General features: G+C 41.5%; 3 protein-coding genes across 3 annotated transcripts; all 3 read right to left on the reverse strand.

Annotated features, from left to right (window-relative positions):
• Positions 1-470: 470 nt before the first annotated feature.
• On the reverse strand, positions 471-9,472 carry bace1 (beta-secretase 1). Its single transcript, XM_076141771.1, has 9 exons — positions 8,645-9,472; positions 5,091-5,179; positions 4,689-4,905; positions 4,041-4,178; positions 3,798-3,932; positions 3,606-3,707; positions 3,221-3,370; positions 2,143-2,314; positions 471-2,000 (listed from the first exon to the last, which is right to left on the reverse strand). The coding sequence occupies exons 1-9, from the start codon at positions 8,963-8,965 to the stop codon at positions 1,762-1,764; spliced, it is 1,563 nt and encodes a 520-aa protein (XP_075997886.1). The 5' UTR covers positions 8,966-9,472; the 3' UTR covers positions 471-1,761.
• Positions 9,473-9,876: 404 nt separating this feature from the next.
• Positions 9,877-12,531, reverse strand: LOC142993378 (T-box transcription factor TBX1). The gene is made up of 7 exons (XM_076144062.1): positions 12,386-12,531; positions 12,173-12,274; positions 11,879-12,050; positions 11,581-11,736; positions 11,355-11,422; positions 10,537-10,640; positions 9,877-10,254 (listed from the first exon to the last, which is right to left on the reverse strand). Exons 1-7 carry the CDS (start codon positions 12,448-12,450, stop codon positions 10,079-10,081), a joined length of 843 nt encoding a protein of 280 aa, XP_076000177.1. The 5' UTR covers positions 12,451-12,531; the 3' UTR covers positions 9,877-10,078.
• Positions 12,532-14,364: 1,833 nt separating this feature from the next.
• Positions 14,365-16,507, reverse strand: LOC142993387 (apolipoprotein A-I-like). The gene is made up of 4 exons (XM_076144073.1): positions 16,469-16,507; positions 15,717-15,768; positions 15,449-15,593; positions 14,365-15,362 (listed from the first exon to the last, which is right to left on the reverse strand). The coding sequence occupies exons 2-4, from the start codon at positions 15,757-15,759 to the stop codon at positions 14,741-14,743; spliced, it is 810 nt and encodes a 269-aa protein (XP_076000188.1). The 5' UTR covers positions 15,760-15,768; positions 16,469-16,507; the 3' UTR covers positions 14,365-14,740.
• Positions 16,508-22,355: the final 5,848 nt, after the last annotated feature.

The following is a 22,355-nucleotide window of genomic DNA, read 5'->3' on the forward strand; positions in this document are numbered from 1 at the left end:
GGAGAGCAAATTGGAGTGTGTGTGTTGTCTGTCTGTCTGTCTGTCTGTCAATTCAACACGCGCCATTCCTCCAATCTCCTGCAAACTTGCTAGACACATTTTTCTAGGGTCTGGCAATCCCATTATATTATTTTATTCTATTGTTTATTTGAATTAAAAAAATAACCATTGTGAGTCACTACTTCGAGAATAATGAATGATGTCACAGTTGACACACTATTTTGAGAACACATTGGAGCGCATTCTCCAAACCTTTCCCTCCTTCTCATTTTGTATTGTATGTTTTTTTTATTGTATCCTTTATGTATGTATGAGCTCTTTGTCCTAATAAAGACTGTCACATTCCTTAAGGTCGTTTTCAAATAGATATAAGAATTAACAATACATCAAATTAAAATGATCAAGGAAATGAACAGCTAAACCGTGACTAAATCAATGTCCCACTAGATGTAACACTTACAATAGGTACTTTATTGATAAATATACAGTTGAGTTTTATTTATTTACAGCTTGCCAAGAGACAGTGCAAACAGTCCTTTGTAGACATGTGTGTTCTTTACTGTACAGCATACTTTGGGCTGGTCTTGCTCATCCAAGCATATGGTCCCCATTCAAAGATGTGGTTGATTAGTTTAGTTTTTGTGTCTGAAAGAAGCCCTACAAAGTCTTTACATGTAATGTGTTGTTACATGTGCAAATCATCAGGCGGTGCAGTGGTAGTTGGGGAGGATAAGCAATGCGTGACACAAAGTTATGCATACAGATCCAAAATGCACAAATTTCATGTACAATAGATACATTTAAGCTATCAGTAAAAAGGAAATAGTGACATCTAATAGTGGCTGTATTCAGTTGTCTCAGTTTAACATTGAGCAAAGACTTATCATAACTGCTCTTACAATCTTGATATTTGGACAAATTAGCCTCATTATGCTTACTTGATTTGCATTGCAGAATTTTTTGCTGGTTGATGAAAAATAGTGTAATTCAATAGATGTAATTCATACTGATCGTTTTCATTAAATCCTTCTGTGTATACTCTTCACTTACAGTACAGCAGGGCACACACACACACAGGCATGCTCACTCACACATATCAAAATCCTTTCATTTACTCATACAACTTCATAGATTTATAAGCACACACATTAAGCCAAATGTGCATATATGCATACACATCTTACACCGTGACACAACCTAGCTAACCATGTCTGGTCCCACATGGATTCCTGTCTAATACTGACATCCCATCCGGGTCAAGTATTTCCTCATTATTCCATGTTTTTTAAATGCTGTTTTTGCACACTCTTCATCCCCTAAACCCAAATGACTTTATAGCCCGCTCTACAAAAACAGACTATTTTCATGCCTTAAATCCATCAATCTGCGTGATCAATTAAAACACTATTTATATAACATAGTGCCGTTTCAATTGCCTGTGTCACTTCTCCCCACTTCTGTTTCCCAATCCAGGCTGATCTGCATACTGTATGTAGCTTCAACTTGCAGCTGAAACAGACTTTCTCTTTTCCCCCCTCATGTCAGTAATTGCTGTAGTTATCATGCTATTCCATCTAAGAGCAGTTGGGCCGACTGCATTTTCTATGTTTTATGTATTATATTCCTGTAGGAGTTTTCAGAGCTCTCTTTCAAAAGCACCAAGTTTGTGAAATTGTATATGCAGTAACGCCCTTTAATTTAATCAACCTTTACTTTTTAGGGCTCAACGACACCTTGTGTTTCCAGACACCATCACCCCCTTCACTTCAGGAGAGATATGTCATCTGCAAAGTCCCCGTGTGGGTGAAGGCAGCGGGCGAAACGCCACTGGCACACCATGAGACACAGCGGCAGCATGAAGAGGGCGCAGATTCCTGCCATGATGTAGGCTATGGTCATAAGTGTAGACTCGTCTGTCTGGGGGATGTTGTAGCCGCAGTCCTCCAGGTCTACACCGTGGAATGGCCCCTCCACTGACGCTGTGCGAAACTCATCATGCACTGGAAAGGGGAGAATGGGAATGCGTTTGATCAATAAATACTGAAATACTTTCATGAAGTATTGTAGTGTCCTCATTGTCTTCTTTTTAATCTCCACATCTCTCTAGGTTGCTTCTCCCTCCTACGTGTTCCTATTCCTTACCGTGACAGGTGCTAACAGCAAAGCCGATACGTTTCTTCTCACGATCAAAGACCACATAGAAGCCTTCCATGATGACAGCTCCCATTACTGTACCAGTGCTAGACTGGGACACTGCAAACTTGTAGCAGTCCTCCTGGGCTGAGGCCACATCCTCTACTGGCCGCAGGTATTGCTGCATGGCAACAGAGATAAAAAAAAAGACTTTTTCAATAGCTAGAAAAAAATTATTACATAAAAGACTAGAGTGGAATTTGTGAGTTATTGTTATGTGTGTACTGGTCCATTTGTCATTTTAACAAATCTGTGTCTGTCTGGGTTTTGCGTTTCAGAAGCGTGTCACCATGTACTGCAAAAAATGCATCACAAATCAGTGCAGAAGAGAGAAAAGATAAAAAAGAAGAACATGTTTTCTCTTATTTTTCATTTTGTCATTGTTGTTAAGGTCACTAGCCTCCCACTGGCGAACTCAACGGCTCCTCAGTTCTACTATCTCATTGTAAAATCTCATTCATTCCAGCACTGCCAAGGTCTTTTAGAGTTTCTTGAATGAAAGCATTTAATGATTTATCTGAGCTTTCTGAAAAGCTTTAGAAAATACTGTATATTAAATTAAAAATTATTCCCTTTGAAAATGTGGTAATTATATTCCTCACAGTACTTTTACAGACGTCAATCTATTCAGGATTTTAAAAAATGCTGCACAAGGATAATACTTTAAAATTGAGCGCATAGGTCAATGACGATTCTGCATTTATTCATGAATGTAGGCAGTAAATGAAGTGACTTCAGAGCTCAAAGTCTCAAAGGTCTTTGGCAAACTTTGGATAACTTTGTCCCACAATTTCTTCAATAGCAAATAGATAATTTTTTTAATTAGCAAAATTAAAAAAGTCAAAATATTTGGAAATCTCTTGAATAGTCTGCTCAACCACTGACAAGATGGACATCAAGTACGCGTCCTTGATGCTCGTCTTTAAAGCGGCGTCCAACAACTCTGCCAATGAACCTCGGCTTATGCCACCACCACGAGGCCCTAACACTAGATTCAGATACTAGAAAGAGAAAGAGAAGTAATTACCTGGGGTAGGATGGAGATTCTGAAGGACTGGTTGCGGTTCTCACTCATCAGATAGAGGGAAATGACTGGGAAGATGTGCCACGGTGTGGTGCCGGCCTGCCAACATACCAGCTGCTCCCCCAGCCAGAACCCAGAGGGAAACTGCTCTGTCTGAAAAAAGAAAGTGGGGGGATTTTTGAAAAACACCTTTCCTGTATGTGTTCATTCCAAATCAGGGTCTTGATCTGAGCTTAAAACTTTTCCCAGGATCCACTGGTCATGAGAGAGGGAGGCACTCATAGGAGTATTATTCTAACAACTCCCTGAACAGCTCATAACACATAGACACAAGCATGTTACAGTCACACAAAGTATCTACAGTATGCAGTGGTAAGTAAGGACTTACAGAGGAGGCTGCTTCAATCGCCTTGACGGCAGCCTGGAATACTTTCCTGGGCAAGCGAAGGTTAGTGGTGCCACTATCCACGATGCTCTTATCATAGTTGTACTGAAGAAGACAGAGAAACGAGTCACGAATCACAAAGCTTTCTTTCTTTGATTTCTGCATCTATCTATCCACCCATCCATCAAATCTCACCTCTTTACAGTCCATATTGAGGTCTTGTCCATTCACCTCAATTCGCACAATAATAACCTCGTAGTACCACTCCCTGCGGATGGGGGTGTACCAAAGCTCTCCAACATACAGCGACGGATCCACTCCTCCAATAATCTGAGTGCGCAAGAAAATAGATGATCAACCACAGGCTCCAAATGTGACATCGGTTGGTTGTGTCTGTTAGTGGCAGTGGTGGTTATGGGGGGGTGAGGGGGGTCTCACCATGCTGCCGCCAACAGTAGCGCTGCCCAGGGAGTAGTTTTGGGTAAAGCCAGCGCCACACAACTGTAGGGAGAAGAGGTTGGGAACAGGAGTCTGACGAACCAGAGAATCGAAGAAAGGCTCCAATGTCTCATCAGGCTGCAGAAGGAAGAAGAGGGAGACAGACTCATATACAAGCAGCAGGGCTGAACTGTTGATAAGTCGATATATTGGGAAATATTAGGTTCAATTTTCAATAAACTGTCTGAAAACAACATCCTACATCATCCAAGGTCCAGTTTCATCATGCTCATCAGATTGTTATACCAGCTTGGGGATGCAGAAAGCTTAGGAACTGCAAAAAAGTTCACTTTCTTCGTGAGGGCGTATTAGAAGTATTCTTAGAACAAATTCAGGGATGACCAGCACATTGGTGACAGCAAACCTATTTAGTTTCCCCTGATCTTGCCATGGAGAAGTAATGAAAAATTTGAATGCATGCTAGGGTGCACCTCGCCAATGTTCAGGGTGTCAGAGGAACGTAACATGCAGATATGCAGTGTGAGGAATTACTGCTGCCAAGATTTTGGTTAGGTATATGACATTTAAATGACTAATCATAGATGCTTTCAAGTCTCACCGTCCCTCTTTCAACACAGCCAATCTTACCCGAGCTATATCAGCGTATGCCAAACCCAGGATTCCCTCCCAGTTGGACCCGTTGATAAAGAAACGATCTGACTGGGTGATGGCAGCGATGTTGGCGCGCAGGGTGGCGTTGGGGCCGTGCGGGACGGAAACCAGGTCGGTGCCCAGCTCGCCCTCCCAGCGACCCTGCGTGTAGGGAACATACACGCTCCTGCCAAGGTCGCGGTATGAACCGGAGCTGTGAATGGATAGAGTGAAAGGAGGAAAGCAGAAGGGTTCAAGAGAGAGGAGGGGAAATTGGTTGTGAGCCACTGAGAAATCAAGTGTTAGCGAAAATAGAAAAACAAGCATTTTGTCATATTTTACATACAAATCTGTTTTCAGAATGCACTCAATAGTACCACTAGCGTTGACCCCACTCACAGTGAACGGTGGTAGTATCTGCGCAGGAAGGGATGAGCGGCTGCCCCGACAGCAAAGTTACTGCTTCCTGTATCCACCAGTATGTTCAACTGAAGAGAGAGAAAGAGAGAAAGAGAGAAAGAGCGAAAGAGAGAAAGAGAGAAAGGGTTTACATATTATTAGCTACATGCATTTTGAAGCGATCAATAGGTTTATAATATTGGCACTTGGGTTACATTATGAAATTGATTTAAGTTCTATTCTCTCTGAAGGGCGAGTTTAATCTGCATATTGTTTTTGCTTCCTTGGAGACAGACATCCTTTGGTGCCCCTGCAGGGGTGAAAACGCGGGGTTCGATTTATTTGCGTGGTTTTGACATTTAACACGGATACCAATATCTTTTGGGCTGAAGCTTTAAAAAGCCTTAAGGGCGGGTTTTAAGGCAGAATTTTCTCTTTAAAGCCGTGAGTTTGCACTTCACAGTCAACAAATCGTCAGCCTTAAGATCGGTGCAGTCGAATAGTTTCCTTGCCTCATTGTTGTCACCACTGGGCCATACTGACTGACTGATGCAGGTAAAAGATGCATGTAATGTGTATCCTTGATTCCCAGCCACTCTCCATATCCCATTGGCATTCCTTGTAATGAACTGAGCTTTTCCATAGTGCCCTGAATAACTTTCTGTCCCCTCCACTCCTCTGAAATCACTCTTTCTACTGCCTCTCTCTTCCTCTCCCCCCTCCATCCCCAAGACTGTTCACCCCCTTCTCATGTGTCTGCATCTCTTTGTGAGTATCGTATTCTGCTCCATCAGTCAAAACAGTGAATGGATGTGTGAGTGGCGCACACACTGGCAGATGACGGTAAAGAAAAGGCAGACAGACGCACAAACAGACAAACGAAGGCTGAACATCAGGTTGTTTAGTAATGGACTCGCTCTTTAAATATCCAGAGGACAGCCACTGTCTCAAGGGCTGGACTTTAAAAGCCCAGAATATATACTGGCTCTCATCCCTCCTATTTCTAACACACACACAAACACAAATATCATCCCCATGATACCCACAGAAGCCCACATTACAGCACTACATCGACACACACCACTGCCAGCAGCAATAAAACTGTACACACTGTCTTCTTCCTCTGTTGGACCACAATTTGCTGACTGCTCAGGATGAATCTGTCTTGGCTGCTTCCTTCTCATCTCTCTCATCACATACACAGTGTCACCTGGCCTTGGACACAATCTCTCTCACACACACACACACACACACACACACACACAAACACACACTAAGGGCTGCATCCTGACATACTGAGACCTCATCTCTCTGTCTTCCTGTCCTCCCTGGCAGTGTGCCTGTCTCTTCCAGCCATGCTTTGCCCTTCCCCCCCTCAACTATGTAGGATAAATCATCTAGTGGTTGCCAGAACAAAATGGAACCCATCTGAAGCTTACTGTAAATAAGTTCAGGTAATTTCCAGGACTTGGTACCTACCAGGCATCTCAAATAAGGTACAAAGCATTTAAAATCATTTCATATCGCTGACTGAACCGAGTAAATCCCGCTCTGAATTGAATTGGATCCTTCATACACATTCAGGGTCAGATGTACATACATGAAAGAGAGTCCCCTGCCCGTTATTTGTGTCCCTTAAACGCATGAAGGACAGGAGCACACCTTGCAGAGCTGACACACATACTGTGTTTCCAGGCCTGTGTGCAACATAACACACACGGAACACACAGCAGAATGTGTCAAATCCCAAACCATTGCAAAAGCCTAAGTACATCTGGCCATCAGCCTCTTACATGTTGCTGTTATGGGTTACTTTAAGCCACAATCATCTCTGAATTTTACATTGTGAATGTCTGGATAAGCGGCCTTACAAAGCTCCAAAGATGTCTTGGATTGACTTAAAATAAGATAATCCTTTATTCGTCCCCCAACAGGGAAATTCACACGACTTCTAATCAAAACTGGACAATTTGTATAGATTTTGTTCAATTATTTGTTATGATTTTTTTCTATTCTCAACAGGAATGAGCTTATTAGAAACAAGCATTCAATTCAACGTACACTCATATTATATATATATATATACATATGCGCTCATATAAAGGACAAATAATTTACAACACAACAACATCTGACAATTCTGTGTGTTTTTGTGAGCTCCAAAGTAGCAAAGCATCAAAGTAATACGTAAAAGCCTTGTTATAATAAAGTTATCTCTCTATTTATCTCTCTCTCTTTCACAGGGAGATCAAAGATCAGTGTGCAGCCACCCGTGGAGAGTTGAACCCCCCACGGCAAGGCAACAGATCTTATTCACAGAGGGCACTGTGACTTGTTAAGCACACGTGTAACTACTAGCAATAATGTCTGCCCTATATTTTGGGGTGTTGTTGCCTTTACTGCTTTAATAACCTAACGTGCCCACTGTCAGAAAATGTCTATTTTGACGCCAAAGTCACTAAAGGTCACGAGACATCTGTGGGCCCTGAAAGACATTTTGACACAACTACACATCCATTCAAAATGTCCTGAGCATCATGCAGTGTTTAATGAGGCTGTCTGAGTTATCACATTTGTGCCTTCACATTTGTAGACAGATGAAAAAGCACAAGTGTAACTAATGATGTTGACCGTGGCTGTCATAATTAGATGTAAACACCATATGAGTGATCCAGCATACTAAATGGAAAGCAGCCATCATTATTAGTAATTATTTACCCTTGTATTGGACACATAAACCTGACTCGTATGATGCAAGGAGGACGTCTCTGTGTCGAGTTCGCTCATGACCTGATATGATCAATGTCACCTGTGCATTGCAGAAGATCTGAATTTTCTCTCCATCTCCTCTATTACCTAATTTTAGGAGGGCGGCTACTCTTCAAAATCAGTATCACTGCCTTTGCTCCTCCTCCCTCATTCGTCCCTTTTGCTTATTATGATGCTTCATCTCACACTTGCATTTTCTTGTACATACTCTGTCCCACGTTTTCTCTCATTATCCTCACCAACTATCCTCCTCTCTACGTCCCCATCGCTCTCACCCCCGCCCCACCCCGTCGTCTATATTCATTGCCCTCTGTGTGCCAGCCTGTACCCTGCAGCTGCACCCAGCTGGCACTCCTTACTCTGAAGAATTAATGCTTCCATTATCTTCAGTCCTCTCACACTCAGAAACATACAAAAACAAACTCACCCTGTCACTGCAGGGGTCATCAAAGGTGTTGCTATCAAATCCATCATTAATTGCAGACTTGTGCAATTAAAGCCCAACTAATTAAGCACTCAATGGTATGTGGTAGTGGAGATAACAGCATAGGGTAGAAACTATTTATGTTCTTCTTAAATTTAACGTGGCTGCAAGAAAAGTACATTCAATTGAGATGGATGAGACATGAGTGATCTATCAAAGATGAAAATTGAATTATGTAGTGAGAGGCAGACACTTGTTATGGCCTCTACAGACTCATATAGATTCAAGCTGACCTACCTGCACAGAATGTTGTGCTGTAAATGATTTATACAATTAGAGAGAGAGACAGAGAGACCTTTACCTTCTGCGGGGGAGAGCCCACAGCCATTTCCACGTAGTAGCCCTGGCCAGACTTCCCACGCAGGTTATCGATCATGTCCACGAAGCTGATGCCGCGCGCCACCGCTCCTCTCCTCCTGCGCGCGGCGTGCCTCCTCGCGGCGGAGGGCGCAGGTGTCACCGGCGGCGACTGCTCAGCGCGAGCGCCCTGCCGCAGTGGCACGCGGATGGCGAGAGGCTGGCCCGAGGCGTGCGGCGCGAGCTGACCGCTAGCGAGCAGACACAGAGTGGTCCATATGAACGCACCGGCCAGGCAGCGGACGTGAAACACTGACGCCTCCATGTTAGAAACACGCTACTGTTATTTCGGTAAGTTTAGTTTGCGACTCTACGATGCTTTCCGTTCAGATTGACATCTTGGTTGCAGCGGTACTGGAGAACGGAGCAGGTTGTGGTGATGTGCAAATGACGGCTAACACCATGATGGCCTATGAGGACAGCTCGGCGGGGTCACTCGAAAGAAGAACACAAACCGTGACAAAATAACTCAGAAATATGAAAAGCATTAGGAATCAAATAAGTAACGCAATTATCACTATCGCTTATTTGACACGGTAAATTACAGCCTCATCGCTTCGCGCTCTGTGTGTCAACAACCCGAAAGGCTTCTGCTCTCCGTCATCCTTCACTCAGACGACCAACACATCCGTCGGTAGGCAGGCTGCCTGACGGGCTAATCCGCATCAATTCCCCTTCCCGACCCGTTCATTCTACTCTTGGCCTTCCCGTCTTTCACCTCCTCCTTCTCCTCCATCCACCCCGCTGCATCCTCAGAGGCAGAGCAAAACGGGGAGGCATCACCTTCAAGCTACAGTACCAAAAAAAACAAATCTAAATGACTTCCCGGAAGTGCTTTCAAAATAAGACGCGTTTGCTACGAATAGCCTGCTCGAAATTTAATGAGCATTCATATGGGTATTTATTTAACTGATTGAGTTATTTTTTTTTTTAAAGGCTGTGGCTGCTGAAGTGGCACTGGTACCCAACTCCCCGAACTGACAGGGTTTTGTTCTTACAAATTTGGCTCTATGCTTAGAAACACATTTTAGTTGTGCATACTACCAGAGGTGCGAAGTAGTGACTAGTCTAGTGGAACAGTTTGAGAACCCTAGGGTCCTTTGTTATGAATGAATCCATTGAAACCCCCATTTGCAAAGTGTTGTGGCAACAGGGAATTCTTTTTATTTGCTGCACAATACAATTGTTACAATGCATTTATTGATGTCATGGTATTGTTACAATATTCATGATAATCAGACATTAACGTAGTATTCCTTTATAATAGTGATTGCAATAGATTTTTCACAATGGAGATGGAGTTATTATAAATCAAACCGTACATTGTAATATGAGGTTAAATCCAAATTGAAAACACAGTTGATTAGCTGCTCTCTCCTTACAGATTGCCTCTATCTTGAGATGATCCTGGACAGTCCCAGCAGGAAGGGAGAGGGAGGAAAGGTGCTAATAAACCATCACTGTTTTTCCTCTCTGTGTTATATCCTACAGAGTCTTTACAATGCTGAAACAGTCCACAATGCTCCACCTGCTGCAGGTTTGTGTCCTCCTGTGCTGTAGATGTAGGAACATGTGGTTGGATCAGCATCAGCGTTCAGGAAATGATAGTTTCAAGCTTAATCTCCCAATTCTAAAGCATCACTCCCCTGTGCCAAACCACTCCCCTGTGCCAAACTTCCCCATCAAACTTACTCTATGCATCTATCTAACTTCTTCATAAGTGACTGTAGAATACCACTTGAATAGGTACTGGTGAATTACTAAAAATAGAATGGTTAGGGATGAAACTCTTTTTAACTGACATAACAATAACATTGAATGTAAAGAGGAACTCACTTGATGAAGAATTTATGTCCCACTGTCTCTGACCCTTGGCAGTGTGATGCTCAGCTTTGCCCTCTGGTGGATGCCATACTGTCAGGGCCGTGGAATTACTCACCCTACACACACACACAGACACACACAAACACAGATAAAAGTGTACAGTTGACTTTGAAAAGTATGTTGCAAGTTGTTTTGTAATTTTCTTGGAGAGTCCAGATAGCTGCAGTCCTCTGTCAGAAAAATCTATGGGCATATCTGATCAAATTCTGGCATCAGTAGTCTTTACCTATACCCAAGTGCGGTAATGAGGAATATCATTAACTGCTGATATCAGGTGTGTTAGCAGAGATCTGTCTGAATTTACTGAAATTACTTTCATCATTACACAGCTCCAACATGCACACTTTAACACAGCAAAAATGTTTATAGATTCTGGCAGGGGATTGCTGGGAATCTGCTTATAACATCATGTTATTTGCTATAACCTTATGAATGAAGTCCAGAATTAAATCATGTTTAGCAATATACAACCCCATGTTTACATGACAACAATGTACCCCCCCCACCCCCTCCCCCCCACACACACACACATCACCATACATGCCCTAAATGAGAGCATTTCCAGTCATTCTTTTTCCAGTGAGTATACAAAGGTCAAAGATTAACTATCAGTGAGGCTGCTGACTTATCACTGTTTACCAGCTGATAAGAGTGACAGAGATACACAGTGGATTATTAGACTGGGTTTTCCATGCAAACTGCTTTCAGATCTGAGTTCTTCTTCTGACTGAATGATTGATTGCTTAAAGGAAAGCTATACTGACACTGACCAATCCTGGGGTTCTGTAGTTCTGAAGCCTTTTGCAAATGGGTTGCTGGCGATCTTCAGCTGGGTGATCTAGAAATGAGAGGAGGAATAAATTATGAATTTGAACATCCCGAAAGGATTTCAACCTTTGATTAATGCACATAAAATCTTTCTCAATCAGAGTGTGTGTATTACATTTTGAGAGTATGTCTCAATAGGTTTGATGCCATGAATTGTAGGTTTCTTACCCTATGGTTCTGATAGGCAGTGACAGCTATGAAGCGCGTCTCCAGAAAGGAGAAGGAGCAAAAGTTCCTGAACGCATTTAAGTGGCTGTTGGGATCTGGATCCACATACACCACATGGAAGCGTGGCTGGTAGCGATGCATGGAGTTCAATATCATCTGGAGGAGAGGAAGTACAACACACTCAATAAACAATTCACATAACGCCATGTTCATACCGCATGTGCCACGGTTAAATATTAATAGTGAACGTGTGTGTGGATTCAAGAGCTGGTGTGGATTTCTTAAATCCTCAACTGACATGTCCGTTGTCATCTAGCAGGTTGTTGGTGAGTTTGAGTGTATCGAAGGACACAGTCTGCTTCATCCACTGAGCTCCACGGGCTGGTGAGTCTGGGTGGAAATGCATCCTGCTGGGAGCGGCAACATCTGCACGCCCTGCCACTAACCAGGATGAGCTGTGGAACGCATATCTAACACACACGCATACACACACACAAAAGAGGTCAGAATTTACATTTAAACTGGTTTAAGTCCAGTTATAACTCTGTCAAACACTATTCATTCCACGTGTTACTGTTGTGGTGTGTCTGACCTGTATCTCTTATAGTCGACAGGAATGAAGTCCATGAGGAGGACATATTCAGCAGAAGGGTCCATTCCAGAGATACGCACCTGAAATGTTGGAAACATCCTCCTGCAGCATAGCATATATAAGAAAAACACAATGTGAAAAAGCCAAGAAAAGAGAACATGAGGAATAAGGAGTATGTGTCATTTAGGTGAATGTATATGTAACTATGCAAACCTCCCAGCTTTGGTAACAATCATCTCTGTGCCCAGCTGATCAAACTGTTGCCATAGTGCATGCATCTCTAGTTGAACTTTGACCCCACTCAATTGGGGGGCTTTTGAGCTCGATGGTGACCCCTCGTCCCAGCTGTGGGACAGTTGTGGACCTGCAAAGAGGAGAGGAGAGGAGAGGAGAGGAGAGGAGAGGAGAGGAGAGGAGAGGAGAGGAGAGGGGTTGGAGCGATAGATGCATTACTTTCCTTGTCATTCATCCTTAATCTTCATCACTGGTATGAAGATAAGTCCCATTCAGTTCCAAAGTCTGAGCAATTAAGCAAAAAAGATTAAGACACCTTTGATTATAAAACCCTTACCATCCATGTCTTCAGTGGGCTTTGTGTTTCCTGTGTAGCTTATCAACAATATGAGTAATTGTAATAAATTAGCTTAATTTTGTTTTTTCTATTCTATTCTCTTCACTCAGTCTGTAGCTTCCCTTCTGACTCCTGTCACCACATGAAGATCAGAAAAGCAAGTTGGAAGTATAAGTCGGAAATACAATGTAGAATGAAAACAATCTCTGTGGTCCTCCTCCTCCCCGGGCAGCTACCTTGGTGTATGTAGATCCAGTATTTGGAGTGGCTGCTTCTGGCCAGGAACAAGCAGCAAGGTTTTATACACCATGAGCCTCACTGGGGACCACCATGCCTGGCTCATCCATTACAATACTCGTTGTGTCAATGACATGCAATAATTACAACTACCCAAGCATGCATGGACGCACATGCACATGCACATGCACACTTACACTCACACTAATAAACCCTATGTGGGGCATCTACAAATCTATCCTCTGCAGGAAGATTGACCTTTTAATTGTTATAGCCTAAAGGCTAAAGTGGGTTTGACTGGTTCAACCAGTAGGGCATTAATAACACTCTAATCAGCCCACTGTGGAAAGACACAGACAACAACACATTGTTTTTATTATTCATAGCCCATTTTGTGATTCACAATTTCAACACCATCCTAATTGGAAAGTCTGTTATTCCATACATCTGTTTTAAGTGGATGTTGCCAGGCCTTGCAGGCCAAATTAGATGTGTCTTTGCACTGTGAGGGTGACAGAGTTAAAATTTTGGCCAAATTAAGTCGCAAATGGGACAGGACTTTTTGAATCAGAAGTTGTATCTAAGTGTTAATGTAGATGGGACTGTTGGGTGGTGTGTCTGTGTGTAGCCGTGTGGATCTACGATGGGATAGTGATGAAGGGCACCAGCCTGAGGGATCCAAAGTATAGCTCCAAATAAAGCACAAGTAGACTTCAGTTTGTCAATAGGCCAACTCTGTCCCCTAGTCATCCCATTAATCACAGCATACCGGACCACAGGCAGAGGGATCCCATATGTTATTCGAAGCTCCGCTTCGAACTGTCTTTATTGGTATTGTGCTTTTCCAATGGTTCTTGTGATCAATCATGACCTTTCAAAGGCATCTCTGTGTGCTATGACCTTATGAGTTCTCTGCTCTCAGAGTAGCTGCAACAATCACTAGAAATAACTACCTTTCACATATCAATTGATATAGAAAGGCTTTTTTCAAGGGGTACCAAGGTGCATTACAGCCCTCACCTGTTTTTAACCTCAATTCAACTCATTGGCAAGGGCATGGGGATTTTGAGAATTATTATTATATCATTCTTTAGTTTTTGTTCATTTCATTCGTTCAGTATATTTGCAATATGTGTCTCAGAAAGTTCTTGTTTATATAGCTGTGCAGACCTTGATTTACATAGAAATGGAGTGGACATATATTAGGATGTTCTTCGCCAACTACATCCCCCTTAAGTATACTCTAAAACATCTTCTTGCCCCTCTTCTTTGAAAAGTCAATTTATAGATTTGAAAAAGGTGTTTTTTACTTAATGTGTCCAAAAAGATATGCATGGTGCACATATCTATGTTGCAGTCAAAATATAAATGTCAGGAAACTGAGTAGTATAAACAGTCAGATGTTTATTGAGCTGCATTTCATCAAAGCACTTTTTTCATCAGTCAAGCAGCATTACACAGATGTTCAGGCACTTGTGAATAGTTACATACAATTCTTCACAAAATTTGGTTTACCATTGCATGTTAAAACTAAAGCATGTGTGATGAGTATATGTTTTTTCTTGCATGTGCTTGAGCTGTGCCTGCCTCAAGGTGTTTTCTGGTAGAGAGCAAGAGTCTCACCCCAAGAAAGTGCATTGCATAGGCTTTGGCTTTGGTTTCAGAGATGGTCTGCACATGTGTGTGAGAGAGAAGGAATAGAAACAACAGTGGAATGGAGGAATGATAGTGAGGTTAGTTACACTGACAGGAAAGAGAAATTACTGCTTGTTGATGGAAGCCATCAAGAGCTCATAGACACTTGCGATCTTAGCCCTGAAGTCAGCAGCGATAGGTCCAGTTTGCTCTTTCAGACTGGTCACCTGGGCCTGGATTTCCTCAGCATTGAGGAGAGAAGCCCTTTCCCTTGCCTGCTGGTAGACCAACTTCAGCTGGTCTTTGTACTCCTCCACGTAGGGGCTGGCCATTGTTTTCAATTCCTCCAGGCGCTCGTTCAACTTGGTACGCACAGACTCCACAATGGGCATGACGGCGGCCTTGGTCTCATCTACGTTGGTAGAAAACTTCGCACGGAGGTCTGCCAGTATGGGCTCCAGCTTTGCCTTAAGGCTTTCCATCTCAGCCTTGTGCATATTAGAGTACTCCCTCATGACAGGCTCGAGCCGGGAACTGTAGTCGCCCCCGTGCCTTTCAATGATCTCCCTCAGGTTGGAAAGCGCCAGCTCGTGCTTCACGGCTTCAACGTCAGCTAAGAGGCTTCCACGAAGAGCTTCAGTGGATTCCATGATTTGACCAAAAATGGCATCAGTGTAGGGAGAAGCAGAAGTCTGCAATCCAGTGAGCTGAGCTTGCACATTATCCAGAGACAGTTTCAGCTGAGCCCTGGAAGAAAATTGGGGTGAAAGGTGAATAAAATAATCTTCAAAATGTAATCAGTTTAGTAAAGCAGAATTTGAATGTAGCCTTACTTGTACGCGCTGTACTCGGTGTCATCGAGCTGGTCCAGAGCCCTGTGAGCACTATCCCTCACCTGCTGCACATAGACGCCTACAGCAGAACGGACCTGCTGCAGCTGGGTGGGTGCATCAGCCTGAAGCGGTGTGGCCTGAGAGCCTGTACAGAAAGGAACAAGTGAGAAGTGGAGAAGAGATTAAAGGAAAGGGTAGTGGAACTTAATCCTGAGCATTTCACAATGTATATTGTCTCAAAGCAAGCACGAGTAACTTTAGTACTGACCGACAGCCAGGAGAAGGACAAGAGCAAGAGCCAGGAGTTTCATGATGGTGGTCTACAGAGGAAATAAATAGTAAAGGTAGGTGAATATACAGCACAATCATCACATTCATCATAATTCACAATTCTACTTAAACTTTTAATTACTAACAGCAGAGAAATGAACAAACCAGGATTAAATAAGGCAAAACTGTACATGTATATGGTATTGGATCCTCTAGCTAAATCAAAGCCAGCAGACTTCATCAGAATCACCCTCATACCACAAACACTTCATGACTGTTCCAAATTAGTTCACTGTTACACATCTCCCAGCCTATTAAAAGAGCCTCTAATCTGGTAAAATAAATCCTAGGTACAAAATTGTGTACACGGCTCAAGAGGATTAGTCCTTGGGTTAGCAGCTCATCCATAATCTAGGTTTTAATGGTCAGACTAACAACGATGGTTACTAATTTGAGACACAACACATCAGAGTTGGAACTGTTTTAACATGAAGTGAACCCAGAATGAAACTACACAGGTTTTAAATGTTTGTTCATTAAGTCCCACATTAAGTCCCAACAGTTAACACTTATTTTCCTGCTTCAAAAGTTCTTATTATCACAAACTGTCCGCAGATTAAGAGTTTGAAAAGTCCTGAAAACTTATACTGGTAGATGCAACTTTTAAAACCTGATTGAATCTCAAGTTATCCTATGCATGCTATTTCACAAAACGAGAGTCCAATTTACAATCAGAAGAAGTGATCTTACCTGGTAGTGCGGTTGCAGAGACTGAAGAACTTCAGCCAGAGCAGAGATTTTATAGTGTCTGGGTGAGGGACGGGGCCTGTTGGGAAGGAGGGGGAAGGTGTCTTCGTGGAGGTGGACCTCACCCCCCAGCCATCTTCCTCAGCAGGGGATCGGGTTTAGGGTTCAATGGTCACCTGCTGGGAGGAGATTATACAGTGAAGTGTCAGCACACACTAACAAATGCTGCTTTTGTGGGTAAAACTGTGTATCAACTGGTGGTTTGGGGAGTTTTTGGGGACTGGATGGGGGTATTTGCTTGTTACAGGCCTTTCCTGTCACCATAGAAGATGTGAAAGTGACAATTTAGGCAATGACGGAGCCACGTCCAAAAATTTAGAAAAGAAAATGAGGGTAAGATAGAAAGTGAGAATTAACTTAACTTATTAACTGAAAGAAAGAGGGTGGAAGGAATGGAAGTTTAGCGAAGGTAACACCAGGTAACAGAGGACAGACAAGAAAAAAATAAAATATTGGATATTTATTTCTATTGGATATAAATAAAAATATATTTTTACAAAAAACTACAGGTATCCCACAGAGATCCATACTGGGCTCTGTTTTATTTCCTTTTATATCTAGGACACGTGCGCATTTAATGTACAATATGTTTTCTAAATCAATTCAGATTTCAGAGCTATAGTCAGTGTGATTTGCTTCCGTGCTATCTGTTTGGGTTGAGCGTGGGAGAAGACACTCAGTGCTTCCAAGAATGATGCTTGCAAACAAAACTATCATGAGTGTGCAAACACAAAACGAAAAAGAGACTAAACTCCATCAACTTTGTGAAATGCAATTACATAAGAGTCACTACACAGATAAGAAATATAACGCCCATTTTAACATACAATTATCAACAATGAGCAATATAAAGTGTGTGTTATCTCAGTTTACGATCATCAAAAATAGTGTGTGTGTGTGTGTCTGTGTTTGTGCTATCATGATTAATAGGTCAAAGAGTTGTGTGTGCCATGCTGTTTGTTGTCCTATCACCATTGGACTTTGTGCACCATTGCTCCATGTCATTTGAGGAATAGGAATCACTTTGGCCATGTTTTATCTAATAGGGAGTTTTGTCTAACTTTATATCAAAATTATAGAAACTATACATGTATATATGTATATATATATATATAATATATGTATTGTAATATTATATATAAATAATATATGTATTATATATACATGTTTATATATTATATCATATATATATATATATATATATATATATTCTGGTCAAATCTATCTATCTATCTATCTATCTATCTATCTATCTATCTATCTATCTATCTATCTATCTATCTATCTATCTATCTATCGATACATTCTTCTAATACACAAAAATGGCCCTCTTATTTTGATTATTAGAAGACTCATTATTAGAAGACTCATGTCCAGTTGTCTATACTGCTGAGACTCTACCTACAAATAGGACAAAGAGGTCATGTTGTTTGTAAGTTATTTCTTTCTAAATGAATTGACATGTTGTCATGCAAACATACAGCATGGCTCCAACTAGCCATCTGCCAGAATGATCTGTAAACCGATCAGTAATCCAGCCCCAGCTGACTGAGCCACTCAAAAACAACTTTGACGATGATGGGATGCTTGACCTGATACACAATAGTCACCAGACCCTCAGATGATGTAGCTTGACCAATTCCAATTCATCGCTTATAACCAAGCACCAAAAGAAGACAAAGAATTAAGAAAGGTCATCTTAAGACGAATGTGTGTGTGTGTGTGTGTGTGTGTGTGTGTGTTGGGGGGTGGGGGGTAAGGGTTAGGGTTAGGTTTGGGGGTGGCGGGGGGGTTCAAAAGGGGTTCAATAGAAAACATGGAAGGGAAAAAAAGAAAAGGGGAGAAACACCCTCCTGATACCCCCCACCCCACCTCAGCAGACACACAACCCCCCATTCACATACCCCTTTTCTGGCCCGCCTATAATAAAGGAACACAAAAACAACAGATCTATTATTAAGTGTGCAAGTATCCGGTCATTAGTCTGGTATAACCTGTAGATCTGTAAAGTAAGATAACATTTGTTGCCATTTGTAAAGAAAAAAAATGCAGCTCTTTCCCTGCCAAAGGCCAAATTGTAATTGTTTAAGCTTTCATACATCAGTTTATTATATAAACTGTTGATAAGCTAGAATTCCTTCTCCTTTAAAAAAGAAAAGAGATGGGAAATTTGAGGGTTAATAGGTATTTTACTTCTTTATTTCCTAACTTGGCACATGTCCCTCCATAACCTCAAAGTCCTTTGTACAATATAGTTGTTTCCACACACTGCTCCTGAACACCAATACACCAAATTGATCAGCTGAGTCACATTTTCTTTTCCAGAGCTGTTCTGTTAGATTTGTAAACATAATTTCCAGTTTCAGTTGTTCATTCTGTCGGGGTACGTCAAGGAATCCTTCAGTTCCCACAAAAGGTGGATCACCTTTGATCCCATATTGTCTTGTCTCTCGTCTCCACTTCCATTCCTCTTTGTCATTAACCATTTGACACCAGGGCTTCTGTCTTTTCCATCACCCCGGGCCTGTTGTCTGTTCATTTTACATTTTTAAGGACGGGAGCCAAGCTGAGCTTGATGAGGCTTTGAAGAAAGAGGGGTGACAGAAGAGACACCTTGGTCAACCTCATCAATCCCTTCATGTTGGTATTATCAAAGCCATCCATTTGTTTTACACAAGGCTTAGAATTAGCAGAATACAGCAGGGAACTGAAAATAGTGGTATCTCTATAGGTGACATCCATTCATATGTGCATTCGGATTCCAACTGTGCCTAATTTAGTTGAGCAGACTAGTGTTTAAATTTCCGTGACTGCAGGAACCTAATTAGACATTAGTCACATTATGCAACACTCAGCAAACCTAGTAAGAGGCAGGAGAGAGCACAGCACATGGCCCAGCTGAATGACCCCAGCCTTTACTGTCTTTGTACAGCAATACCTGTGGGTTTTGCCCTGGTCCATGAGATAAGAGTGTTCTACATATCACACAGAGCCGATGATCAGGATTAACACAGGCACAGACTCTTATCTGGTACAGCAACCTTTGAGACAGCATTCATTGCACCACATTGCTTCTGCAGTCACACTCAGCAATCTATCTACATTACTGCCATCATAATTGTTATCTAGACGACTTGAGTCTTTTTGCCTGGCAGGAGAGTTGCTAAGGTTGCATGTTTCGCAATACCATAAATGCAACTCAAGACCTATAACATGTGGATGGTGGTGAAAACGTAATTCATGGGTAAACTAACAAACTAATGCGCCCTAGTGGTATTTCAAGTGGAACAGGCAATCCAACTAGATCAGCTAAAGTAGATAGAGCCAAAATCCTGGCTAAATAATGACAATAATCCATTTAAATGAGGAATTCTAGGGCTCATTGCGTCTGATATCTCACACAGATATTGATAGTACATCTAAGTGATATTCAGCCTTGCAATGGCAGTAACTGATTCCCAGAAACCGAGAAAGGGAATTTCTTTAGATATAATCAACATCTACTATTACAGTGAACACCAAACATCCAGACAGATGTGGGGTAATTGCCCGGAGCTGATAAATATTTAATAAGTAAATCCACCATTTGATCGGGCCCTGGCTGAGGTTCAGAGGTCACATCATTGTTGCAGCTGCCTCCATGATGGAGCACTGTTGCCAAATCAGCAGGGGAGGTTATCTCAGCTGCCGGCAACAGTGTGTAGCTCTCTCTTTCTCGCACACACACATATGAGTTTAAATTGGAATGGCCAAGTCTGTTTAGCTGGAGTGATGTGATTTTGCAATGTCACATCTGCTGAGTTTGCTTTTGCCTTAATACAGATATTTGGACCAAATCCCTGTCACTGTAGGTTGCATCACCCTGTGGGTTGTACAGCTTGACAGTAATGTGAGTAAATCCGCTCTGAACTCAGATAACCTAAATGAAATAGGGGTGAAATACAGTCACCGGCTAATGTTAATGAAGAATCAGATTAAAATATTTCTTTAGGCTCTGGTTTAGGTTAAAGAACACTGCTGACAAGTGTCCATGTAATCAGGGAGTAAAGAGGACACAACAGGGCAACTTCCCTGCCAACAAGCATGTAGTGAGTTGTTGCTCTGGCCACTGATATGTAGCTTTATCTTTGAGGTTTATGAGTCTCTTGCGGTTTTCTGCCCTGGAATATACTGCAAAGATAAAGCAGCTTAATCAGGTTTTTTTTTAAATGTTAGTCAATCATTTAGTTAAATGTGAAGTGCAGTCACAAAAGGTGGAACATATTTTTCAGTGAAATGCTTAAGTATGACAGAGACAAAAAAATGTAATACTCCACTACTAAAACTTTATGACTTCATTCATAATTGCCAACACAGGATGCAGCAGTTACTCTTGAACAAAGCAGTTGCTCTTAGAAAAAGCCAATTAAAGATTTCAAGGTTATTATTGGAGAAAAATTTACATTTCACTCAACCACGATCCTATATTTAAACATGTGAAATATTTCTTTTTTTTAAATTACATACTGTATAATGCCTACATATAATACCAGTGCATACATTAATACAGTTACATTCAAAGTTCATATACTATTTCATATGATTACATAAGTATTGACAAATTCATATACCTATACATAGATAGATTCATTCATAGACCTATTACAGAGCAATGACAGAACCATATTTACACATTACATTGAGACACACACATACTGCAGAATATGAACAATTGATTGTGTGTTATGATGAGTTGTGCAAGCATTGTTGATACAGCAGACACTTTTAAGTTTTTGAGTTGGTGAGTCCCTTGAGTGGCTTCTCAATATTAGACAGTGTCTGATTGTGATTTCTCGGTTTAAATTATTTAATAGGAGGAAAGGCTTAATTAACACCCTCAAAAAAGTGCATCACATTTCATTTGAAGGTTTTTTTAATTTAACAGCTGAATAAATTGACCATTTTCTGTCTGTATCAACAATTAATACAAAGTAGTCTCTTTCTCTGAAATGTGAATATTGTTTAATTTACAATTCTATGACTGCCTGCCTTCTGTTGTCACCATGGCTACTATATTGTTTTGCTGATCTCATTCACAGATTGAAATGTGTGTAGGTGTTGACATGTTAGCTCAGTTTCAAGGGCAACATTGCCCAAGATGAGGTTATTCACCCTGGTAATGTAACCAAACTGCCCACACGGATAAAGCAAACACTGAGGATATGAGTCACTTTACCTAAATCCACGCATGTCAAGCATTCATGAATGTTCTTCAGCATAAATGATCGAACGAAATAGTAATATCGGATGATGCCTGTGATTAAATGTTTTCTACCTTGTAAATAATAATCAGCGTGTCTCAGAGGCGAGTAATACACAAGTGTGGGAGGAAACATGTGATGCCCACTGGAGGACATTTGAGAACTTGCGTCATTGTTGGTTGTGGAGCAAATGTCAGTTTTGTTTGTTTTACCCTGAGTTTGCTCAATAACATACTGCTTAATTTCTACCTTAAATGTTTTTCATCAAAATTGGTCGTAACATTGATCAAATTATTTATCCTGTTAATTTTTATCTTTTTAATTTCTGTTTCTAAAAACAAAACTACTAAAGAGGAAAGTGTCATAATGCTGCTAAACAACAGCCTGGTGACACAAATCCTGCCCCTGATAGACAGAGAGAATGATTTGAAATGAGGCATTATCATTGTAATCTGAATAAGGTTAAAATGCTGAAAATCCTCTGTGAGATAGTAAACAGACAAATCCTTTATCTTTACAATGTAAATGTAAAGTTAAAGGATTTCCACTGAGATAATTCGTCTCCATCTAAATTCACACCCTGGCTCTAC

This window comes from Genypterus blacodes, unplaced genomic scaffold (genome assembly GCF_046128005.1).
Source record: "Genypterus blacodes isolate CSIRO-AG114 ecotype Tasmania unplaced genomic scaffold, CSIRO-AGI_Gbla_v1 ptg000003l_1, whole genome shotgun sequence".
Classification (NCBI taxonomy): Eukaryota; Metazoa; Chordata; class Actinopteri; order Ophidiiformes; family Ophidiidae; genus Genypterus; species Genypterus blacodes.